Source organism: Antechinus flavipes, chromosome 4 (genome assembly GCF_016432865.1).
Source record: "Antechinus flavipes isolate AdamAnt ecotype Samford, QLD, Australia chromosome 4, AdamAnt_v2, whole genome shotgun sequence".
Taxonomy (NCBI): Eukaryota; Metazoa; Chordata; class Mammalia; order Dasyuromorphia; family Dasyuridae; genus Antechinus; species Antechinus flavipes.
In genome coordinates this window covers 52,208,912-52,233,032 of record NC_067401.1, presented here as the reverse complement: position 1 = coordinate 52,233,032, position 24,121 = coordinate 52,208,912, and the positions used below count along the sequence as shown (strand labels likewise).

Genomic DNA, 24,121 nt, shown 5'->3' with positions numbered 1-24,121 from the left:
TTAGCCATGACCCACAAAAACAAGAAAAGTAAAGAAAATGGAGGGAGAGGGAAAGTAGGTTTCAGTATGTATGCAGAATAGCTGTTGTGCCACTGCTAGGTGGCACAGTAGATACAGTGCTGTCTTGAGCTGAGATCTAGCCTCAAACAGCTGTGTGACCTTGAGCAAGTCACTTAACCTCAGTTTTCTCATCTATAAAATGAACTGGAGAAGGAATGAGAAAACACTTAAGTATCTCTACAAAGAAGACCTCAGATGGGGTCATAAAGAGTAGAACACTATTGAAAAACAAAAATCTGTACAGTATTTAGTACAGGCCTAGCACATTTTAGGTGCTTATTTAGTACAGGCCTAGCACATTTTAGATGCTTAATAAGTTCTTATTCCCATCATTCCCCTTCCCTCCCCCCCCCCCTTTTTTTTTTAAACTGAAGGTCTAAGGATTAGGCTATTGACTATTTGCTTCTTTCTTACCACTTTCTTACCATTCATTTCTTCTGGCCAGATTTTCTCTCTTTCTTTGGCCTACCATGAATTAGAACCATAGTGGCAGCTAACTCAAATGAAATGGGGCCACTAAATCATACAAAATAATCTCTGTGGGTCACATGATGTCTTAGAAAACTACATACTATTTCAATATCTATTGTATTTTTATTTATTTTGTTAAATATTTCCCAATTACTTTTTTTTTTTTTTTTTTTTTTTGGTTGAGGCAATTGGGGTTAAGTGACTTGTTCAGGGTCACACAGTTAAGCAATTACATTTTAATGTGGTTCAAAAGAATGCATCTTTGATACTTCTGGACTGGAATATGTTCTCATGCCTTGTTCCATAGCTTCCTATCCTTGAAGGAGATACACAATCGTTGTGAGCTTTCTAAGGGATGTTATGACTAGCTACTAAGAAGGAGCAGACGATTAAAAATAACAAGCAAAAAGGGAAAGTCACAAGGTTTCAAGAAACTTCAAACTAACTTAAAAATTATTCCTTTTATTTGTTATATCTCAAATGGATTTAGGTCTTGATCTTTCTCCTGTATTTGGGCCCTCATCTGTCATGTTTTTCTTTACAATTTATATCTTCTTTGTCCCATTCACAGTTTTTTTTTTTCCATTATAATATTTGGTGTTCCACTGTCTTCACTCACTTTTTTTCATTTTTTATTCAGTTTCCAAAAGAAAGACAAAGGGTGATATTATATACAGAAAAGAGTATTGGATTAAGAGTCATGGGATATAATCTCAGATTCCATCCTTGATACCATAGCAGTCTGGGCACATTATTTCAGTTACTTGCTTTGTTTTCTCATTTGTAAAATGAGTAAACTAGACTAAATGATCTCTTGAGGGTCTGTTATAGTTCTTATGCTAGGTGGTTATGGAGGAGTCATTGAGTTTATCAGGTTATAATATAAAATTTACCTCTATTTCAAAGGAAAACCCAGATTCTGTCTTCCTTTTTTCTACCAAACATTTTATCACCAGGGCCCTGGGGTGAAGTAGTCTTAAGAGACCATATGGCCTAGATTTGGAGTCAGACTTTAGTTCATATCTCATCAGAGACACCAAAAATCTTTGTGTGACCATGGAAAAGTCATTTAACCCCTCTCCTCCTGAGTCCTCATGTGTAAAATAAGATAATTTCTATAGCACTTAGTTCAGAAGGCTGTCATGGGAATCAAATCAGAAAATTTTGTAAGTTAAAAGTTATCAAACTGTGCATACTCTTTGATTCAGCAGTGCTTCTACTGGGATTATATCCCAAAGAGATCCTAAAGAGGAAAGGGACCTGTATGTGCACGAATGTTTGTGGCAGCCCTCTTTGTAGTGGCAAGGAACTGGAAACTGAGTGGATGCCCACCAATTGGAGGATGGCTGAATAAATTATGGTATATGAATGCTATGGAATACTATTGTTCTGTAAGAAACGACTAACAGGATGATTTTAGAGAGGCCTGGAGAGACCTACAAGAACTGATGCTAAGTGAAATGAGCAGAACCAGCAGATCATTATACATGGCAACAACAAGACTATACAAGATCAATTCTGATGGAACTGGCTTTCTGCAATATTAAGATGATTCAAACCAATTCCACTTGTGCAGTGACTAAGAGAGCCACCATGGGAACAGAGTGTGGAACACATCATAGCATTCTCACTTTCTCTGTTGTTATTTGCTTGCATTTTATTTTCTTTTTCAGTTATTTTTCTTCCTTCTTGATCTGATTTTTCTTGCGCAACAAGGACTTTCATTTTTGTCTTTGTGTCTCTAGCACATCACCCAGAATGTAAAAATACTTAATGAATATATGTTGAGTTTGAGATGAGAAAAGGCTAAAGACATTGCTGCTAGGAGTAGAACTACTGGGAAGAATAGAGAGAGGAATGCCAGGAAGGAGAGGAAAGGTTATCAAGATAAGTTATTAGATATGCCTTCCTCTCCTCCCTCTTTTCCCATTTGTTAATATTTGTACTACCTGATCAGGAACTAAGGTGAAAAAGTAGGAAGCAAGACTGGATAAGATGTTCTGGGTTTTAGTGGTATCAGTAAAGGGAGAGAATGGATTTGAGAGAGAGGAACTCTAAATGTTGTCATTGAGAAGAAAGGGGAGTTCTTATGAACACTTAAAAATAAAAGTGTTTGTAAGATGTGTTTAGCAATTTTAACCTGAAATGTCTAAGAGACAACCAGGTGAAGATGTAAGAATGAAATCCATTAGAGACTTTAGTGTTCGATATATAAGTTTTGGGACTCAATATAGATTTGATCATTGAAAATATAAGAATAGATGAAATCCTCAATCGGCAAACATTTAAATGCTTGTCTATATATATATCAAACTGGGCATCAAAAGCCAAAACTGAAAGAGTCTTTGCTGTCAAGTAGCTTATGTTACACTAGAGAGATAACACATATATAAATAAGTAAATACAAGGTTAATTGAAGGGAGCACTCACATATAGGGCGATTAGAAATCATTTCATTTCAAAAATGAGGCACTTGAACAGAGTCCTGAAAGAAATGGATTGCAAGAGGCAGAGGCAGAAAGAAAAAGGGCATGCATTACAGGCATGGGGGATAGCTAGTCAAAAAATGTGAAGGCCATAGATAAGTATTTTGTGAGGAATAATAAATAAAGCAGTGGACTATGGAATGCAAAAAAGTATAATAATATAGAATGAATTTGGAAAGGTAAGTTGGACCCCAAAAGAGGCATTTATCCTAGAGACACTTGAGGGCCATTGGACTTTATTGAGGAAGAGAATGAGATGTTCAGACCTGTACTTTAGCAAATTCACTTTGGCATCTATGTGGAGAATGGATCTAAAATGGGAAATTCGAGGCAAGGGCACCAGATAAGGTAAGAGGTGATAGGGGTTTGAACTGTCAGAGGACAGAAACTGAAAATGTGAATAGAGATAAGTTGAGTAACATATAATATACTGTGGGCTATAAGCAACGGGATTTGACAAATGATTGGCCATATTGAATGAGGTAAAATGGATAGTTCATGGAGAATGACCTGGGCGACTTGAAGGATGATGTTGCTTGTTGGGGAAGTTTAGAATAGAAATGGGTTTAAAGAGAAAAATAATGAATTCTGTTCTAGGGCAACCAATCTGATGACAGTTGTAGATATAACTTGAGAGAATAGGACTGTATATACTGTAGATTATGTGTCATCTCCATAGATAACTAAACCAGTGAACATCAATCATTGAACCAAATGAAAGAGTAAAGAAGAGAGGAGAGGGACTCTGTTCATTCACAGGGACATAATATGGGTGAGGAACCAGCCAAAGAAACCAAGAAAGCTGTTAAATTGGTAGTAATAAAGCAAGGTGAGAATAATTATTCTCCTCCCTCTCCCACCATAATCTTGTCCTTTCCCTTGTAGAAAAGTGTCATCAGTAGAATTAGAGTTGTAGAGAGGTCACTTGACCTCATCAACATCTATCACACTTGGCAGTTAAATCATCACTAGAGAGAGCAATAGTAATTGAATGATGAAGTCTGAAACCAGATAGCAAAGGCTTGAGAAGTTGGTAGAAGGCAGGAAGTAGGACCATTGAGTATAGATTATTTTCTCCAGAAATTTAGCAGAGAAAGAAAGGAGAGATATAGGATAATGACTTGAGGGGGTGGTAGGATCTACTGAAGAGTTTTTAAGGATGGGGGAGAGTAGAGCAGGTTTAAGCAAGCAGGGAAGAAGCCAGTCAATAGGAAAAAAAACTGAAATTTAGATAGATGTTGAGAAATTGACTGCTGAGAAAGATCAGCCTTACCAAAAACAAAAGTAAAAAAAAGGAGATAAATGAGAGATTTTGTATTTTCGTGATTTTCATGAGAAGAAGGATTTCACCAAAAAATAGCCTCTCTTTTCTCAATAATGGATTAGTCTAGATCTTCAGCTCAAAAGGCTGGAGAACAGGAAGCTTGAGGGGGAAAAAAAGGTTTGGAATAACTTCCAGGGAATGGGATTGACTCAATTAAGGAGGAGTTGTCTTTCTTTAGTGAGGTTCCAGTTGAAATTAGATATCAAATGTGTAGTGATCTCCTTCCTTTTGGTTTCATAATTTCGTCTAGCTCCATTCAGCACTACATGAGTAGGAGTGAAGGTAGAAAGTGGGAGTAATATAAGATTAGGGCTTGGCAGTATTCTTAGCAAGCATTTATTAAATGCTTTAAATATAAGGCATTGTGCTAAGCACTAGGGATACAAAGAAAGGCAGAAATGTTCTAATAGGAGAAACTACATGCTATCAAGATGTCACAGTGTAAATTAAGGTAATCTGAGCAAAAAGGAGGGTGGGAGAATGGGATGGTAGCTCACCAGTGAGAAAGACCAGTTGCAGTATTTAGGAACTAGTAGATAACCTGTTACTAAAATCTGGATTTTGTGATAGATTTCATTGAAATGAACCTCAAAAGAGATTGTTGAATAGTGGCAGCAAAGAGAGTATGGCAATCATATCGGATATTCAAGGAGTATACTGACCTACCTTTTAGGAATAGGAAAGAAAGCCAGAGAGAGGGACTAGGAATATATTTTGAGGGGAACTCTGTGTGCTTGACAGGTAAAGATGAAAAGAGGTCTAAAGTGAAGATAAGTGTGTAACTGAAATAGAAGTTCCAGAAAACATAATGGGCCGACCTTCAATGGAACGTGGGAGAGATTGAATCAACGTATCTGGAGTGAGTGAGAACAAGGAGGGATTTATTTTTATAGATCTGGCACTTGGCATCTCAAGGTTTGGAAGAAAAAGAAATGATGAAACTTTGCTCACTAAGGCAGAGACTATCTACAGAGCGAGAAGAGATTAGATGAAGTGAGTCTTCAGGAAAGGGTGGAAGATGGATAATGATCCCTGAAAGAAGTGTGAGAAAAAATGATCAGATAGGTAAAAAGCAAAGTATAAGATTTGTTTGACATTTAAGTTATATCATTTGGGAAATGGCAAGCTGCGGTACATGAATGGAATAGAATGCTATTGTGCAATAAGAAATGATGAACAGGTAGATTTTAGAAAAACCCAGATTCTGAAAAAACTTGTATGAACTGATACAAAGTAAAATGAGCAGAACCAAGAAAACATTGTATAGTCTCAGCAGCATTGTATGATGATTAGCCATGATTAACTCAACTCTTCTCAGCAACACAATGGCCCAAGATAAACACAAAGGATTCACAAAGGAAAATGCTACTTATAACCAGATAAAAAACTGATGGTCTCTGAATGTAAATTGAAGTATATTTTTTTCACTTTATTCTTTCTCATGTCTCTCCCCCCCCCCCCCTTTTGATTTGTTTCTTTCACAACTATGACTAATATGGAAATGTTTTACATGATAAATTATATCAAACTATATACCATCTTCAGAAGAAGATAGAAGAGGAAAATAAGGAGAAAAAATTATAACTCAAAATCCTGTGAAAATCAATAATAAAAATTTTCTTGACATATAACTGGGGGAAAAAATAAAATATTTTTAAAAAATAAAGACAGAGGGGCAACTAGATGGCGCAGTTGACAGAGCACCAGCCCTGAAGTCAGGAGAACCTGAGTTCAAATCTGGCCTCAGACACTTAACATTTACTAGCTGTGTAACCCTGAGCAAGTCAATTAACCCCAATTGCCTCAGCAAAAATAAACAAATAAATAAATAAATAATTTAAAAGTGAATTTCCATTTTTTCTTAGACTTGTATCTAGCATGTAATGTTAAAAAAAAAATTTTTTTTTTACATAGAAGACATTTCCACATATAGAGGTGACAGTATTATTGATCATTTAAATGGTTTTCTACAGTTTCACTGCTATTGAATAGTTAAATGACATTTTAGTTTTCAGAATTAAGCCAAGTAAAATTTACTATGGAATGTGTATGACTTTTAGATAACTATCATCACAGTGTTTTCATATATTCAGAGCTGCCCTTTGATAACCAAGTTGTACTGCAGAGACATGAATTTAAGGATGGTATAGATAGCCAGTTTAGTACATAATTAATTATACGCCTTGTCCAGAATTGTCTCTCTGAAAAAAAATAGATTATCAGTTCCCTGTTCAGATATGATGACTTAAATTATTTCAATGAATACATATATATGGTCTTCTTTTTGAAATATGCTGTATTTTGAAGTTTTCCCTAAATTCATCTTCCTCTAATGTTATAATGACATTGTCGAAGTTTAAAAAATTAAAGCACTACAAAAACTTTTAAAATTGTGATTTAATTGAATTGTGATCTCTTTTTGGCTGTTAACTTTTGTCAAGAGGTTTGATTCTTAGTCACTTAACTTTCTCCACTTTTACTTTTCTAGACAGTACAGTTTGTCCAAGGAATCTTTGTTGAAAAATATGACCCCACAATAGAAGACTCCTACAGAAAGGTAAGCTCTGGAATTTGTCTCTATACTTTCACTAGTGTTTCCTTACAACTTGAATTCTTGGTACACAAAATTGCTGCTTAAAAACAAGTTATTTTTAAACTAGATACAAATTCTCTGTGTGAGTCATAAGTATATTTTTAAAAAACTAAAATTTTCTTAAGTTCATACTATTCTCTTTAACAAATTTCTAAGAGGTCCATTACTATTTTAAAGATCTTATAATTAAATGTTAAATAGGATAAACCATACAGTTATAGTAATATTCACATTTTTCTGGAATAAATTTTTATGTAGAAGAAAAACTGCTTCAGGATCCTTACAATAGATCTGCTTTTGATTTTTATCCATTTCTTCATAGTTTAAAATGTCCATAATAGCCATGCTTGAAATCATTAAGTGGTTATACAACTGCCTTTTGTTTATTTTCTTGCTTAACTATTAAAAAATATTACCTTGTCCCTTTTAAAATACAAAGAGCCATGAGTTTGGTCTTGGCAAATGGCCATACTGTGTAGCTGTAAAGTTCTCTGCCAATCCTTACTGATATTTTTTTCTCTCGTTTTCTTGTTAATATGAGGGAGGGAAAAGAGAATGTGTTAAAAGATCATTGGAGAGAGTACTCAAATCAGAAACCATTTTTCTCAAATGGGAAAGAGAAGTTCTTTAGGAAACTGTCATGATATGGTTGTTGAATGCCATAATTTTTCCTGAATGAAATTTTCAATAAGTGGAATTGACAACAATATGTCAATTTATATTGATATATCTCTTATTAAAATATCTCTCATTATCTCTCATTAAAGATAAAATATGTGTGAAGTTCTGCACTAACAGAATTGAGAGAATTGTGGAATAATTCTACTCTGTCATAATTATATATTACTCAAGTCCTTTCTCAGGTCATGTTAGTGCTCTTTTTCCTTTATTGCCAGCACCAAAAGAAGTAAGTTCTAAAATGAAGATTAGGGTTCATATTAATGTAACTACTAATGTTGTTAGATGTTCTGCTGTTATTGATCCCTGATTCAAAACTAACTGTAAAAATATCATTGAGGAAGTACTTTTGAAAGCATGGTGGTGTGTGTATGTATGTAGATGGTAGATTCTGCAGAGTAAACCTCTGAAAAGCCTACAATTCCCCAGAAGCATTATTACTTGAAGTACTGTAGGGTCTTGAGTGTCACAAAACCTGTTTCCCTGTTATCCTCATCTTAGGATCATAAGAACACAAATTAGAACTGGGAAAAGACTTTATCCTCTAAGACCAGAAAGGTTAAATGACCTTGCCCAAAGTCTCATAATTGGTAAATAGCAGAATGGTTCTGGAACTCCTCTTTTATGCTTCCAGATCCAGTGGTCTTCCTGTTGCACATTGGGGAGAACACTTTTTGTGTAAGTGAATTATAAGTCATTAAAATAATAGGAGGGGTTATGCATAATGCCATTTTACACACAGATTTCATTGAAATCTGTCAAGTAGATATGAACAGGAGATTCAACTTTAGGGGCTCTTAAGCCTCTAATAAATTATAATTAAACAAGATACTTTGTAAACCAAAAAGTTGGTTGTTGATACTCATCCCATCTCTCTTTTTTTTTTTTTTTTTTTTTTTGCACTTTTTAGCAAGTTGAAGTTGATTGCCAACAGTGTATGCTTGAAATCCTCGATACAGCAGGAACAGTAAGGATGTTTTATCTTCCTATGATACTTTGAATTAATAACTTGGATGTCAAATAAAAGTTGTCATTAGATTAATCCCATCATGGAAAAAAAGTCATTGTTATGATTAAAAATGAATCTTCCTAAATTTGGGACTGATTGAATTTTCCTAAGCATATTAAGTCTTCTGTAGTGTATTTAATTCCTATGCAACATATTATTTTGTGTTGCTGTCATATCTGTGTATTGTTTCTTTTATTTTTTACCAACTGTGAGAGGATTATGTTAACAGCTTCTCTTTAAATAGAAAATATTTACCATGAATTTAAACAGACATAACTTGAATCATTCATCTTTATTAAGAAATGATAGTTTTAATATTTTTTCTTTTTAGTATTAGCAACTTCATTTTTGGGGGGAAAAAAGCTCAAATGAAATATTTACAAATAAAACAAAAATATTTTAGAATTCGAGTAAAATAGGTTTTTATTTCAACATTAACCAGAGCTTTCCCAACTTATTCATAGTTTGTGTTGCAATGCTTTTTGAGTTAATAGCTAAGAATTCAGAATGCATTTTTCCATAGAAATAATATTTTAGGTGGTGATGAAAAATCTATTAGTGGTGTGATTAAATAAATCATACTTTGGAATCAAATAGCTAAGAAGATTCAGTCATAGTAGTATATTTCACATTTGTAGCCAAATAAACTGGTTATTTCTATCAAGTTATTTAATATTAATCCACTGATAAATAAGTTGGGAGCTTACTGACTTTAATATCACAGTAGTTTATAAAATAAATTTTTAAAAAAATCTATACTCAGGAAACCTGAAGATAAAAAATTTGTAATCCTTCCCTGTGGTTTCTAGAAATGCTTTATGATTTGTAATCCTTCCCTGTGGTTTCTAGAAATGCCTTATGATGGCAATCAAAGAAGCAGTGAACACTATAGAATATTGAAGATTGAGAATGAACAGGGATGGATGCCTGAGTTAGGACAATAGAGGCTTGATCAGGGGGAGTCGAAGGGAATAACAGGGAGAGAAGAAATAAGCAGAGTCAGCTGGAATTAAGTACCTAGGAACCAGGATAGGATCTTGGCCCAGGAAAGCTTGAGAACAAAGGAGCTATGTAGAAATAAAAGGGCAGAGCAGGAAGCAGCTTATGCTTTGACCAAATTATATGGTTCATACATACATTGCAATATTTCCACACTACTTGTTCCTTATTTCCAAATATTCTGTAATACATGTCTGTTTATCTTTTGTACAGATCTCATTTTATTTAAATAATAATAATTTTCTAGCTTATTGTACACATTCCTACTTCTAGTTTCTGTGATTTTTGCATTACTTTTGTTCCTGAACAAAACAAAATAGGTATTAAATAAAACAATATATTTTAATTGAATATAAGAATCTCTTGACTGTCAGGGTGATAAACATTGGTATGGGTCACCAAAGGAGGTTGTCAGTTCTATAGTCTTCTCTCTTGAATGTTAGACTGATCATAGGATTATAAATCTAAAGTTGGAAGAGATCTGAGGAAAGCAATCCAGTTTAGGAGATACTGTAGCTTTTGCAAACATTTTTTAAATTCATTTTTTAAAATGTAGATTATGATCTGCATTATCTTGTAGGGTGAAAGATATAAATGGGGAAATGCACTGTTCTTTAAAGAAAAAAATCATCATTGGTTGTCTCCAGAGTTGTATGATTTGTTCTGTGGATGAGAAATAGAAACATTTCTTTCAGTTGGATAAAGATTCGTTTATAAAATCTATATGTTACATGTTATTTTTCTTTACCATGAAATAACTAAATTATTCTTAAGCTCTTTTAATTTAAAAATGATTCCAACTAACATAAATCAAGTTTTGTGATTGTCTTCACATTCATCTTTTATTATAGGAGCAATTTACGGCAATGAGAGATCTGTATATGAAGAATGGCCAAGGGTTTGCACTAGTATATTCTATTACAGCTCAGTCCACATTTAATGACTTACAGGACTTGAGGGAACAGATCTTACGAGTTAAAGATACAGAAGATGTAAGTAATATTTTTTTATCCCCTCTGAGCGCTAAAATCTTTTTGTGGTTAGATAAACAAGTTTCTTTTTATCAGTCAATTGTGTAAGGAGTTAGGTAATCTGAAGAGTATAAAGTATAAGACACACAATAATGAAGAATGAGATCAAATATAATAAGGTGCTTAATTGTACTTTGCAGATAATTGCACTAGTGTAATTGTTAGGTCCCCTACAAGACACAAAAAGGAATTGAAGAAAAAAGATACTACTATAGGTGAGAGCTGTTAAGGAAGATTTCATAAAGAGATTCAGTGTTTAAATCTCAAAACTAGAAGCATAATTAATGTCTATTAATAATAATAAGGGGATTATTTTTATAATGAATTAACTAGGTTTAAAATTTTTAAACATGTTATCTTTTCTCTTGTATAGTCAGAATGATAACGACTTTAACTATAGATGGTTAAGTACATTGTTATGTGAATTGGTTAGGTCTTAGCAGAGTTAAAATTTATGTCAGGTTAACTGTTTTGAGCTATAAAGAATTTCTCTGTGGTATAAATTAGAAAATAAAAATCTGTTTGTATCTCTGCCTTTTATATTCCATGATTTTATGTTCTGTGTAATTATTAATCATGGGATCCCCATGTGTCTGCTTAGATCTTTAACCTTGGGTATTGTTGCATGAGAGAAAAATTTATATGACTATAACCAACCATGATCTAATGAATAAGATATCTTCTTTCTCATGGCTAATTCACATAAGAGGTTTAAAACCTATGGTTTTATGCTGACATAAGGTAGTGGTATAAAAATGCATTACTAATGTTAAAGGCCAGAAACATTGTTCCTCTAGAACACAATAACAAAGAAATAAAACAAAGAAATAAAAATCTTGCCTTCTTTAATAAGAGTTGAATTGTGGGTTCCTGAAATGTAGTTTTTTGTTTTGTTTTGTTTTGTTTTGCTGAAGCAATTGGGTTAAGTGTCACACAGGGTCACACAGCTAGGAAGTGTTAAGTGTCTGAGAACAGATTTGAACTCAGGTTCTCCTGACTTCAGGTTAGCTCTATAGCTACCACAATGTGTTTATTTTTTAATGAAACTTTTTTCCTAGAATTTTTTCCAAGTGAGCTCCCATTACCTCATACCATTCTTGTGTCTTACCCTAGTAATCATCATTATTATTATCATTACAGCACTTAGTATGTACCAGGCATTGAGCAAAAGAGCTTTATATAATTTTTTTCTCATTTGATCTTTATGACAACCTTTGAAGGAGATGCTTTTATTGTCCCCATTTTACAGATAAGGAAACTGAGGCAAACAGAGGTTAAATGATTTGCCTGGGATCACATAACTATTAAGTACCTGAATCATCTTGATTCTAGGTCCAGCACTTTGTTGTACCATCTAGCTACCCTAAGACTGCATAATATAGTAATAAGGTAGGAAGAAAAAGGATATGGAAATAAGTGCTTATTATGTGCATACTATGTGCCACTGTAGTAAGCATTTTACAAAAATTATTTCATTTGATCCTCCTAATAACCCTGTGGAGTATTATACTAGGCCAAAATTTCTAGATTATTTCATGTGTAAAAAGCAAAACAGTCAAGCTGCCTACAAGCAAATTTTATTTTTATTGTTATTACTTTCTGATCTTCTTAAACAAGCCTTTAAATTGGGGCTGCCAGACAGATTCTAGAAAAACAGCACCTATGATTCAGTGGGTCCTAGTACTCTATTGAACAAATAATGAACTTGAATACTATGTCATATATAATAGGGGTTCTTAACCTGGATTCCTGAAAAGGAAAAACAGTTGCAGCTTTATTTTCACTAACAGAAATGTAATATTTACTTCAATTGTTAATTTTTAAAAGAGAATATTCTGAGAAGAGAAGAGGTCACAAACTTCCCCAAACTGCCAGGGGAAGCCAGGACACAAAAAAACTTAACAACTCCTGTCCTGTCTAGCATAGAGTTAGCATTTAAAGGTACCCAATAGGCAATCTTATTTAATGCCATTTTACAGATTAGGAAACTGAGGCCCAGAATGATGAAATGAACCTAGGAATGATACCAGTAGTAAGAAAACTATTCTAGTATTCCAAGTCCTCTGGCTCCAAATTTTTTCTTGTGGATTCATATTTAACCTGAGGATATTTGCGTGAATAAAAAAAGACTTAATGGAAAACATACATGATTGCTGGCTTGGAGAAGTGAGGTTGGACTTGATCTGCTGGTTCTTGTGTCGTCACCTGACAAATGATATTGTCTCTTATCTTGTGTCAGGCTTATTTCTGATTGTGGATATTCAGCTTATTTATTTTCTGTTTATATACACACAGACCCCCTGGGGTTAAACTGCTTTTATTAATAGTGTTTTCCCCTCCTGGTCAGCAGTAGTTGGCTGTTTTGCTAAAGCAGCTTAAGAGCTCTACTTTCTTCTGGCTCTCTTGCATTTGCAGTTTATCCAGCTTAGTGTAGGATATGACCATGCCACAGAAGAGTTGAAGTATAACTTCAGGAGCAGTCAGACATGTGCTAAGAATTTTAAGTAATTTTCTCATTTGAAACCTTCCCTCCCCCCACCCCCCCTTTTACCTGTTACCCCTAGTCGAACAATATTTACCTAGAATTTTTTTTTAATATTAAGATTTAAATTACTGCTTTTGAGAACATCACTCTTAGGCATATATTTTAGTAGCATTTTTAATCATCTTTTATCTTCATTTAGAAAGGATTGTAGTTCATTTAGCCTGAATGCTAAATTTTTATTAACATTTGGGCAAGAATGCATATACTCTTCCCAAAACTGTTCTGTGTGGAATGTTGAACTGCATATATTTATTGCCCTAAAAGTATAAATGAAATGGTGCTCTTTCACATTTGGTAGATTGATGTTTTTCATACTATTGACTTTTGGTTTACTTTCGCTTTGGAATATTTTAAAATGTTGCTATGAGATTTGTCTATCTGGTCATGGTCAAGTATGCTAGATTAGAGCTAGTTACTAGAGTAATAAAAAGTACACTGAAAATTGCTCTTTTATATTTGGCTGTATATAATCTTGAAAAGCTCATCTTTGAGCTATAGTTAAAGTTGAATTTTTGATTTTTAAAATATTGTGGAGGTTGGGTAAAATATTTGTGTCTCAAGAAACTAAACTTAAAAAGTTTCTATCCCCTGAGACTTTCTGCTTAGAGTTCAATTATCAATGATTCACATGTTTCTGTACATAACAGATTGGTGAGTAGGTGGCTCAGTGAATAGGGAGCAAGGACCTGAATTCAAATCTGGCCTCAAATACTATCTGTGTGTCCTTGCACAAATCATTTAACCCTTTTGACCTCAGTTTCCTCATCAGTAAAATTAAAAGGAAGTAGCACTCCAGTATCTGGGCCAAAAAAATCCCCAGTGGGGTCAGGAAGATTTGGACATGACCTAAGTGACTCTAACCATAACCATATACGGGAATTTTAGTGTTGCCATAATACAACTAATAGGTATATATTTCTCTTCTACTTTGGGCTTATATTAAAAAGAGGCACAAAGGCTCAGTCAAATTTTATCTAAATTTCTGGCATTAGGATAAGTAGTCCCTATGTTGATATTCATTTCAGTGTTTTCTTCCTTCAGGTTCCAATGATTTTGGTTGGCAATAAATGTGACCTGGAAGATGAGCGAGTAGTTGGCAAAGAACAGGGTCAGAATTTAGCAAGACAGTGGTGTAACTGTGCCTTTTTAGAATCTTCTGCAAAGTCAAAGATCAACGTTAATGAGGTAAAGTTTAGTTGCTAAGATATGCAAATATATGTCTTGCTTTTTCCTTTTTCCTGGCTGCCAAAATCTAAAAATTGCTTTTTAAAATATTTTTTCTCTAAGTAATCTGAATTTGAATCATTTTCTAGAACATCTGGATAATTTTCTAGATACTATATATTTACGGATAGTTATCTAAAACTTAGTTAATTAACTTGGACACATATTTTTGGTTCAGTTTATGTTGAAAAGAACGTAGAAGCTTTAATTTACCTTTGTTCTAAATGTCCTCTAAATAACATACCACTTCTGCCAAAACTGTCCCATTAAGATTTATGTTGAAATAAATTCCTTTCCAAATATCATCTATAAATTCTTTGATTATGAAGTCAGGGAGAGAGTTAAAAGAAAGCAGTCTTTTAAACCAGCTCAATACAATTTGTCCATTCATTCTGTGTTCTGGGAGACCACACAGTCTTACTCAGAGTGCTCCTGGCTAGGGATACCATAATTCCAGAGAGGAAATGTATGTGAATACATTTAATCATCTTGTAGAAATTATTCACCCAAATCATTCAGGTATGATCTAGTAGGTACATGAGCCCTTTCCTGGTTCCTGAACTCTGGGCTACTCTACATTGAGAATGGAGCTCTTGTCAGTAACACTGTACTGGAGCCAAATTCTGCCAACTCCATAATCTACAGCCTGGGGTTGAGTTGGGAATTTTTACAACAGGTGCCTTAGACACAGCTTAATGCTTTGGGAGGGAAGGTTTTGGGCCCTGAAAAATTGAATATGGCATTCAAGTGTCTCCATGGTGCCATAAATGTAAATCCTGGGCCACCAAAGCAAAAATCTGAGAAAGAACCCTCTTGACTTTGTTAATTTCAAAGTAAACAGACCTATAACAGAGAAGGCCTCTTTGCAAGCTGTACACGTCTTGGTTTGATTGTGCTCATGGTCTCAGACCTGCTAAATAAACCTAAAGTGATATCTGAGATGTCTGAGTCTGTTTACGGCATTGCCATTTAAAGGAGTGGTATGCTTACATGGTTAAGTTCCAATGTTAAGGTTACTGTTTCTTTCTGGCTTTAGATACTGCTTTTGATTTGTCTTTACTCTCCAGAATTTCCTTAATTTATAATTATTGCTATATAATTAGTTATAAGCTTTTAGCAAAAAGATAGAAATTTTTTTCTATATCCTTCATTAGCTTTACCTATTGTTCTGTTTATTGATGAGTATTTATTAATTAACTCTGAATTTCCCTTTTGTGAAATCATAACTTGCGTTTGGAGGTCTTGAGAGTTATTAATAATCTTTGGAAAAAATATATATATAACCATGTTTATACCTCCAGTAGACAGTGATTAAATCAGTGAACCTTTCTGGGTAAGAGTTCCCTCTAAAGTTATGGAAATGGCCTTCAAGAATTCTCTTCCATTTGAGACTCATGTTTCTACAATATGATAACTGTTGAAAAAATTTTTGAGGACAAGTAGTTAATATGTTGATGCTCATTTTTATTTTTTTCCCCTCAGGTTCTAATGATTTAGTTGTCAGTAAATGTGATCTGAAATAAACTACATTAAACACACTAAAAGATGTTTTAACTTGATTGAAAACAGGAATTTCATGTAATTGTTTTTCACAATTTAATCATTTGGATCATTTATGATTCTCTCATTACAACTTAAAAGTTATATGTAGGGTCATTGCTTTGAGTATTTTACTTTGATACTGGAACTTTCTGCTCATATTTAATACATAGCAAATTTTGTGGCTTCCTAGGTAGCTGTACAGATGTATGGGCAGCAGATTGAAATTACCTCGAATACCTTTAAACTTTTTCTTTTTTTCAGACTGCATCATTAATGCTATGCTTATCAGTTTACACAAACAGGAACACTCAACTACTATGGAGAGCTGACTACTTCATCCTGAGGCCAACATAAGAAATAGAATCCATCCCAATTTAGACTTAGGGAGAAAAAATACAAGACTTCACTTCTGTTTTTCTTTTGTCTTTTCACTTAGCAAGGAGGTGGGACTTCAGATCATTGCAAGTGATTTCATACTTCCAAAAGTATTAATTTTAAATTTCGCCTTTTAACTCCATCTACCCACCATGGATTTTCTGAACTATCTGTTACACTGAAGTAGAAAGAATTTTTCCAAAGAAAAAACTTTAAGTGATACTTTGAAACATATTTACCTGGATATTATCCTCTCACTTCATAGCATTGTAAGAATCATTGTAACTTCTCCAATCCATTCTCCACACAGATGAAAAATCTCTCACCCTTTCATTTTTCTGTTCTAGAGTCCTGATAGAAAAGGGGCAAATAGGGTTTGAAGAGGGAGCATGATCAAAAGTCACCTGAAACAGAGTAGATCAGTCAGTAAATTAACTCCTTCCCTCCCTTTCTCCCTCTCCCTTTGTCTCTGTCTGTCTGTCTGTCACACACACAAACACACACACTCTTTCTCTGTCTCTTTTGGACTTTATTTATTTTTTTATTTATTTTATTTTTTGTTTTAGCAAAATTGATAAACAGATACTTATATATATAGTGAAGTGATCTAGGATTTAATCTATGGGGTGTGTCCTCCTAATGTCCATCTCTTTCTGTTAGATGATACTCCTGAGTTGCTGTGGCTGAACATTTCCCTCCTTTAGTGATGACCATATCTGAAGGTCTCTTTGCTGGCTTTGGGATAGTGTTTGCAAAAAAGTCATTCCCATGTTTAGACTTGAAGCTTATGCTGCTTCAAGGACTCAGCACAGCCTCTGCTCTGCCGGAATATCCTCTTTGTGGCACATTGAGGCTTTTTTCTTTTCCTAGATCTGTGATTTCATTGGCTTAGGAAACTTTTAATGAGAAAACACCTTCATCTAATGCAGCTCTGCACCTGCTCTGCAAGTCCTCTTAAAGAATTGCCTAGGACATTGAAAGATTCAGTTACTTGTGTGGGGTCACACAGATTATAGGTGTCAGACATGACACCTTGAACTAGTAGTCTTCCTTGACTCCAAGGCTGGCCCCTCTACGCTATACCATCCTGCCTAGTAAGACATTGAGGCTATTAGAATTAAAATATATGCTTTTGTGAAATTTAAAGAGGAAATGTTAGAATTTTGTCCTGGTTTTGAAAATTCCACATATGGAATAAGAAATCAGTATTTCTGTGTCCATTTAACTTAGTCCAACTTGTTAAATCTGATAGTTTTCTAGTTTTCCATCACCCATTTATTTTTGATAATTAAAATCAAACAATAGTCCTATGTTCCAAACTAGAAATACCTGATAATTAGGCTTACAATTGTGTTTTTAGACAGGATTTCAAATTGTTTACCCATACCAATTCAACAAAAGTAATTGTTCTTGCCTCCTCCCTGCCCTCACTAAAAATTTTAAAAATTAACATTCCATATTGCATAAAGTTTCTTGTTAAATTTCCAGTAAGTCCACTTAGTTAAGTGTAATGGTTTCCTAGTTTCTCAGCACCTCCTTTCCTTAATTCATTTGTCAGTTGATGACAAAGAATTATATTCTGCACAATAGCATAAGCTTTGCGGTGTATTCCCTGTCTCCTGAAAGTTTTGGCACTTTCTGAGACAATCCCCTTTATGACAATGATATAAGGGACAGGTGTAAAAGAAAGCATGTCAGAGGGGTATGTTTTTATAGAATGAATTTTCATATATTAATTGACTAAGTGCCTGTTTTCTTTTTTTCCTTTAGATATTTTATGACCTGGTCAGACAAATAAATAGAAAAACACCAGTGGAAAAGAAGAAACCTAAAAAGAAATCCTGCCTGCTGCTTTAGACCCCATCATGCAGCAGCTCTGAGCCAGGTAAGATCACAGGGATCTTGGGGAATGAATTGACAAAGGTGAATAGCATCATTTCTTTGCCCTGCCTGAAAGCACCTACCCTTCTGCCTTCTGAAAGGTTGCTGGTATTTTCTCATTTCCATAACATCAGGTCCTTTCACCCATCTCAGAGTGAAGGCTCAAACAGGTTCTTGCTGTTCTACAGAAAAGGCTGAGAAGTAAGCAGCATTAAAGTGAGAAAACAGCAGCTCTCCAGAAAAACCAAGGCTGAAACAAGCTTCCAAGAATCATATAACATAACCAGCTTTGATTGAAGTATTCTTTAAGTAAATAAATGATCTATTCTCCAAAACTGACACATTTACCAATGATGTTGCATTAATAGAAAAGGAAATGAATGAAACTCTTTATCCCCATCATTGACCATGTAATCTACCTGGGCATTGAAAGGCCTTTCTATTCACAGGTTAATCATCAGCCATCAAAGATTTTATACAAATAATCTCTTGTTAGGCCTATTTTGTCTGCTTTTCAAATAAGTTTATCTGAGAACATCTGAACAACTTCTAACTTCAAGCATCATATGTACTATTTTAAGGGAATCTTCTGAGGAAAAGGTTATCTACCTGGCTAGAATTTAGGTTTTATGAACCTACTTGTTTTTTTAAATCCTTATGTCATTTCTCTAAATAATTCTACTTCTCAGCTATCAATATTATAAAATAATCCATTACCTGGAAAGAAATTTTTATAGTAATGTTTTGGAGAGAGTTAACATCTAAGCTTCATTTTTTAATCATTCATTCATTTTATTTATTTATTTTTGTTTTGTGAGAAGGAACTAAATTGATCCCTCTGAAGAGTTGTACTAATTCTTTGAGATGCTTGGGTCCATTTAGCAAATTCAATTTCACTAAATTAAATTTAATTAACATGATTCCTTAGAAGCTTGAATCAATCAGTAGACATTTTATTAAGTGCCTACTGTGTTCCAGCCACACTAAGCTAAATACTAAGCAACCTTCTAAAACATGGAATCTGTGAACTTAGCACGGCTGAGCATAGGAGGGAAATGATATCTTATTTTTGGCATGGTTTCTATTGTAATTCTATGTATTTTATTTCATTCATTTAAAACCATTCTTCTGGGAACGGATTCATAGGCTTTATCAGACTGCCCAAGAGATGTATAGCACAAAAATGGTTAAGAACTTTTATCTAAAAATAATTAACTCCTGTAACAGAAGTACTTCCATTTTTTTAAAGGCAGTAGCTAAAAGAGAGAAGCCATCATCACCAAGTTATCCAGAGATTAATGAATATTTTGATTGCAATAAGCCTCAAAAAATATCTTAATGTCTTGAAGTTGTTAAGGATTTTCAGCTGATGTCAATGGAATAGCCATACTGAGAGGGGGTGGGGGGGAGGGGGAAATTACAGATCCTTATAGGAAAGAGAAAAGGCCAGTAAATATAGTCTTCTGAACAGTAACTAATTCTATTTAGTCTTGTTATTAGCAAGGTTATCATTTAGCCAAGGCTTAGCTATAAGACTTTTAGTGAATTCCTACTTTATGCTTCAAGTAGCAGCCCTCTGAGTTAATGTTACTATTACTTCAATGTTTTTGGACAGGCCTGTGATCACAGTGGTGGTAGAAACTTCCTCTGCCATTCACTGATAGTCTTAAAGAGTCTCCTGGGACACTGAGAAGCAAGGGGACTTGCCCAGCATCATATAGCCAGCATGTAACCCAAGGGGAATTGGAGGCTCGGTCTTCCTGACTCTCAGTGGCCTTCTATCCACTCCACCCTGCATCTGCTCTCTTATATGAATTAAAAACAAATAAAAGTTATTTCAGTTAATAGTCAATGTAAATGTTAAACATATATGCTGGCCACTGGTGACACAAAGATTAAAAATTTTTAAATGGTCACTTCTTTGAAGGAGTTTACATTCCACTGAGCTATATAACCCATGGACACGGTGTGTGTGTGTGTGTGTGTATGTGTGTGTGTGTGTGTGTGTGTGTGTGTGTGTGTGTGTGTACATATGCACGTGCAAAGTTCCCAAGTCATGTAGCTATCAAGTTTGAGTTTGGTTTGAACTCTGATCTTTCTAACTTCATATATAGCATGCTATTCACAAGACCAGTCAAACATACAAGAACTATATGTGTTAATGGTGCTTGTTTAGATCTTTGTAACTAGCAATAAGCACTGTTTAATATCAAGACTTTAGGGGTGTCAGAAGGAACAGAGCTCAAAACTCAAAGTCTCAGGCACTACCTCAGTTTCCTCATCTGTAAAATGGAGGAAGCCATTATATTTACCTCCCGAGGATATTATGAGGACCTAACACTTGCTAGCTAGTGTGACCCTGGGCAAGTCACTTAACCCAAATTACCTTGGTCTCCCCGTTCTGTCCTCCCTTCCTCCTCCCCCCACCCCACCCAGCAAAAACAAAACAAAACAAAATCTTTGTGAAGGAAGAAGTGAAAAGAAGCAGGGGGGCTGACCATTAGCAAAAGTGTCTAGACAAGAGATAAGCGCTTGAAGTAGGGTGGTTGCTGTGTGAGTGAAGAGATGCTGTGGAGATAGAATTAAACTGGTGCTGATGGATATTCAGCATTTTCTTTCTTAGTCAGTTATCTTGCTTAAATATTGCTATAGCTTAATGACTTTAAATTTAAGTATTTGTAAAATAGCATCTTGGGGTTTCATTTTGGAGGTGGAATATAGGTTCTCAATTCTTATTCACACACACACACACACACACACATACACACACATACGTTTGTATATTAAAGTATATATATATTCCCCTCCCCTTTGACTATGGAGTTAAAGTTGATTAGCCAATTCCATTTAAGTCTGATTCATGCAGATGTAATTTCCCCTTAAGTTTAGTTGAAGAGGAACCCTCTACTAGCCTCTTATGATCCCATAAATTGTTTTGTTGTACAGGAAAGATTTTAGCTTGAGCAGAAAGCTTTGGGAGTAGACCCATTCTTTAGCTCTGAAAACTCTACTGTGAATATACTTTGACTTTACCATGGATACTCAGGAAATACATCTGCTTTATGTATGCAGCCTTATCTGTACTAATAAATATATATGTTTTCCCCTTCATTAGAATGTAAGCTCCTTGAGGGCAGGGATCATTTTTGTATTTTAAACCTGTAGCATTCAGCACACTACCCTATCTAACATGTTATAATAGATGCTTATTGGAGATGAAAATACTAAGTCAGATCCTAGCTACAAAGGCTTTTTTTGTTGTGTGCTTTGCTATAACTGATTATTCATATTTACAGAGTGTAGTGCTGTCATCCATAAACACAAAACACCATGAATGAATGGAGTTTCACTGTTTACAGAGTGATTTTGTTTGTTTGTTTGTTGGCTGGTTCTGGGAACCCTAGGTCAGAAATGACCACATGAGGGCAGCTGCACCATCCTGCCATGGGGTACAGATCAGTAAGGAGGATTCTCTGATGTAGTCCATTCCAAGATTCAGCATCTTCTAACCTGTCACTTTATTCTGAGTTTATGGGGATAGAAAAACTCAGATTCCTATCAAGATTATGCTATATCTCATTATGCCCAGAAGAACTTTTCAGAGTCTTAAATTTTCTCTTTTCTGAAAAATCTAGTAATTGGACAGGATTCCTTAATTGGGAAAGATCTCTCTTTCTTTTATTACATGATAATAATAAAAATAAATTTTGTATAAGATAACATATCCAGTTTTCTTTCCCCAAATGATGCCGTCATATGAAATAAAGAAAAAAATGAAGCAATAAACATGAGGAGAGCTTAGTCACAGCTATCCTCAGATCCAGGAAGCCCCATTTCAGGTTTCTCTCAATTCTTCTGTCTCTGTGATCCTGGCCAGGTCCATTATCTTCTAGTGTTCTAGGCATTTCCGCTTCAGAGAAGATGCCAGCCTGTAGAGTGCAGGAAGCAAGCTGTCTGACCTGAAATCATAAGCCATTTGTGGGTCTCTTTGAGTAAATCTGATTTACATATAAAAGGTTCATAATGATGAGAAATCAAAATAGCCTTACTGCTTTTTATTGTTGTACCACAAGCAAAACACATCTTGTGTGTTTCAAGGACACATAGCCCTCTAGTGGTAGTCAGCGCAAATTGTGCTTTCTTTTTTCCTTGTTTGTGCCCTTGTCTTCTCTGTATCAAGAAATTAACTTTTTCTTTTGTTCCTATTGAAGATTACAGGAATGAAGAACTGTTGCCTAATTGGAAAGTGCCAGCATTCCAGACTTCAAAAAATACATTAATTAATTAACAACATACCTGAAGAGGCTTCTCCTGTTTTATATATTATGTGAAGAATCTAGATCTTATAATGGTTTGCACAAGTTCCCTGGAGAAAAAAAATTGCTCTGTGTATATCTCTCGGAAAAATAAGACAATAGTATTTCTCCTTTGCAATAGCAGTTATAACAGATGTGAAAATAAATATACTTGACTCTAATATGATTATACAAAAGAGCATGGATGCATTTCAAATGTTAGGTATTGCTACTCTAATTAAACAATTTCATATTGACCTTTTTATCATAATTCCTCCCCATCAAGCACTAAAATGTTGAACCATTATACTTTATATCTATAATGATATAGGTATAGAATATGAAAATTTCCCACAAACTCACTGCAGCAAATAACTTTTTTGAGTCATTGACTTCATTTTATATTTAAAAATTATGGAATATCATTCTGCCATTATATTCTAATTAAAATTGTTTGTGCATAATGCTTTGGAAAAAAATGGGTCTTTTATAGGAAAAAACTGGGATAACTGATTTCTATGGCTTTCAAAGCTAAAATATATAATATACTAAACCAACTCTAATATTGCTTCTTGTGTTTTACTGTCACAGATTAAATTACAGCTTTTATGAATGATTAAATTTTAGTACATTTTCATTTGGTTTGTGTGTTTTTGTTACTGTTCCACAGATAAGGAATTTTTTTAAAAATATGGACTGATGTGCTTGAAATGTAGCAATAACCCCTTCTTGCCCAGCACCTATATAACAGTTGGTTGTAAGCCCTAATATTAATAGTTTCTCAAGAAACAGACTTAGACTCACAGTTCTAATGTACTTAATTCTAATATACAGTAAAATACATTAGGCTACATTAAACAATTTTGTATATTCTCTTGGATCTTAAAGATTGTATTCTACTGAATAATCCCTGTGTACATTATTTTTATATGTTAAAAAAATTTAATACTATATCAGGGTATAATTTTTATTACTATGATCTTGAATTTTATGTGGCTTGTAATTTCATTGAGGGATTCTTTGCTTTTACCATTGTTAATATGTAGGTCATGAGCCAGGAATGAAGTGTTATGGAAAGCTTCTCAAGAGTTGCTTTGAAATAAGTTTGAGTTTATTCAGGGGAAAGGAAGAGAGAAGGTTTAGAATCAGAACATAAAGAATGCATACTGCCCAACTGCTTTTATTTTTGATGGTATAAAAGCAACCATTTGGAAATTTGCTCATTTTAAAATTATGTGATATGTAGCAAGGTAAATTTTTTCTTTTTTTTTCCCCATCCTAATATCTTTCAGTTTTACAAAATTCAGGGAGTAGGTACAATAAGAATTTGTCAGTATTACCTGTGTGTTCTCCACGAAGCAACAACAGGCTCAGAGCATATTGGTGTTGAAATTGTACTTGGTGTCCTATTGGGAGCAAAGAGTAGGGTTAAGACACCCTCTGTCTTGCTATCCTCACTCCTCATGCTACCCAACATTAAGCAGAAGACCAGTTCTAGCAAATCTAAAATATTGCTCAGGGATCTAGTTATAATTTTATTGAAAGCTGTTAAAAGGAATTTTACTGGAAAATAAGTGGTATTTTTTAGGGGTATAAATTAGCTCACTG

The 24,121-nt window shown here is 34.3% G+C and overlaps 1 protein-coding gene across 4 annotated transcripts in view; it reads left to right on the top strand.

Annotated features, from left to right (window-relative positions):
* RAP1A (RAP1A, member of RAS oncogene family) overlaps positions 1-24,121 on the top strand; it is a 104,939-nt gene that overhangs the window by 75,135 nt on the left and 5,683 nt on the right. For 2 of the 4 annotated variants that reach the window (XM_051993028.1, XM_051993029.1), the window contains exons 3-8: positions 6,830-6,898; positions 8,523-8,579; positions 10,472-10,612; positions 14,238-14,381; positions 18,108-18,222; positions 22,430-23,150. In XM_051993028.1, the coding sequence (XP_051848988.1) occupies positions 6,830-6,898; positions 8,523-8,579; positions 10,472-10,612; positions 14,238-14,381; positions 18,108-18,194 (498 nt within the window). In that variant the 3' untranslated portion in view covers positions 18,195-18,222; positions 22,430-23,150. Of the gene's footprint in view, positions 1-6,829; positions 6,899-8,522; positions 8,580-10,471; positions 10,613-14,237; positions 14,382-18,107; positions 18,223-19,833; positions 20,135-22,429; positions 23,151-24,121 lie in introns of those variants that run through there. The other 2 variants (XM_051993030.1, XM_051993031.1) reach the window with 2 other exon arrangements.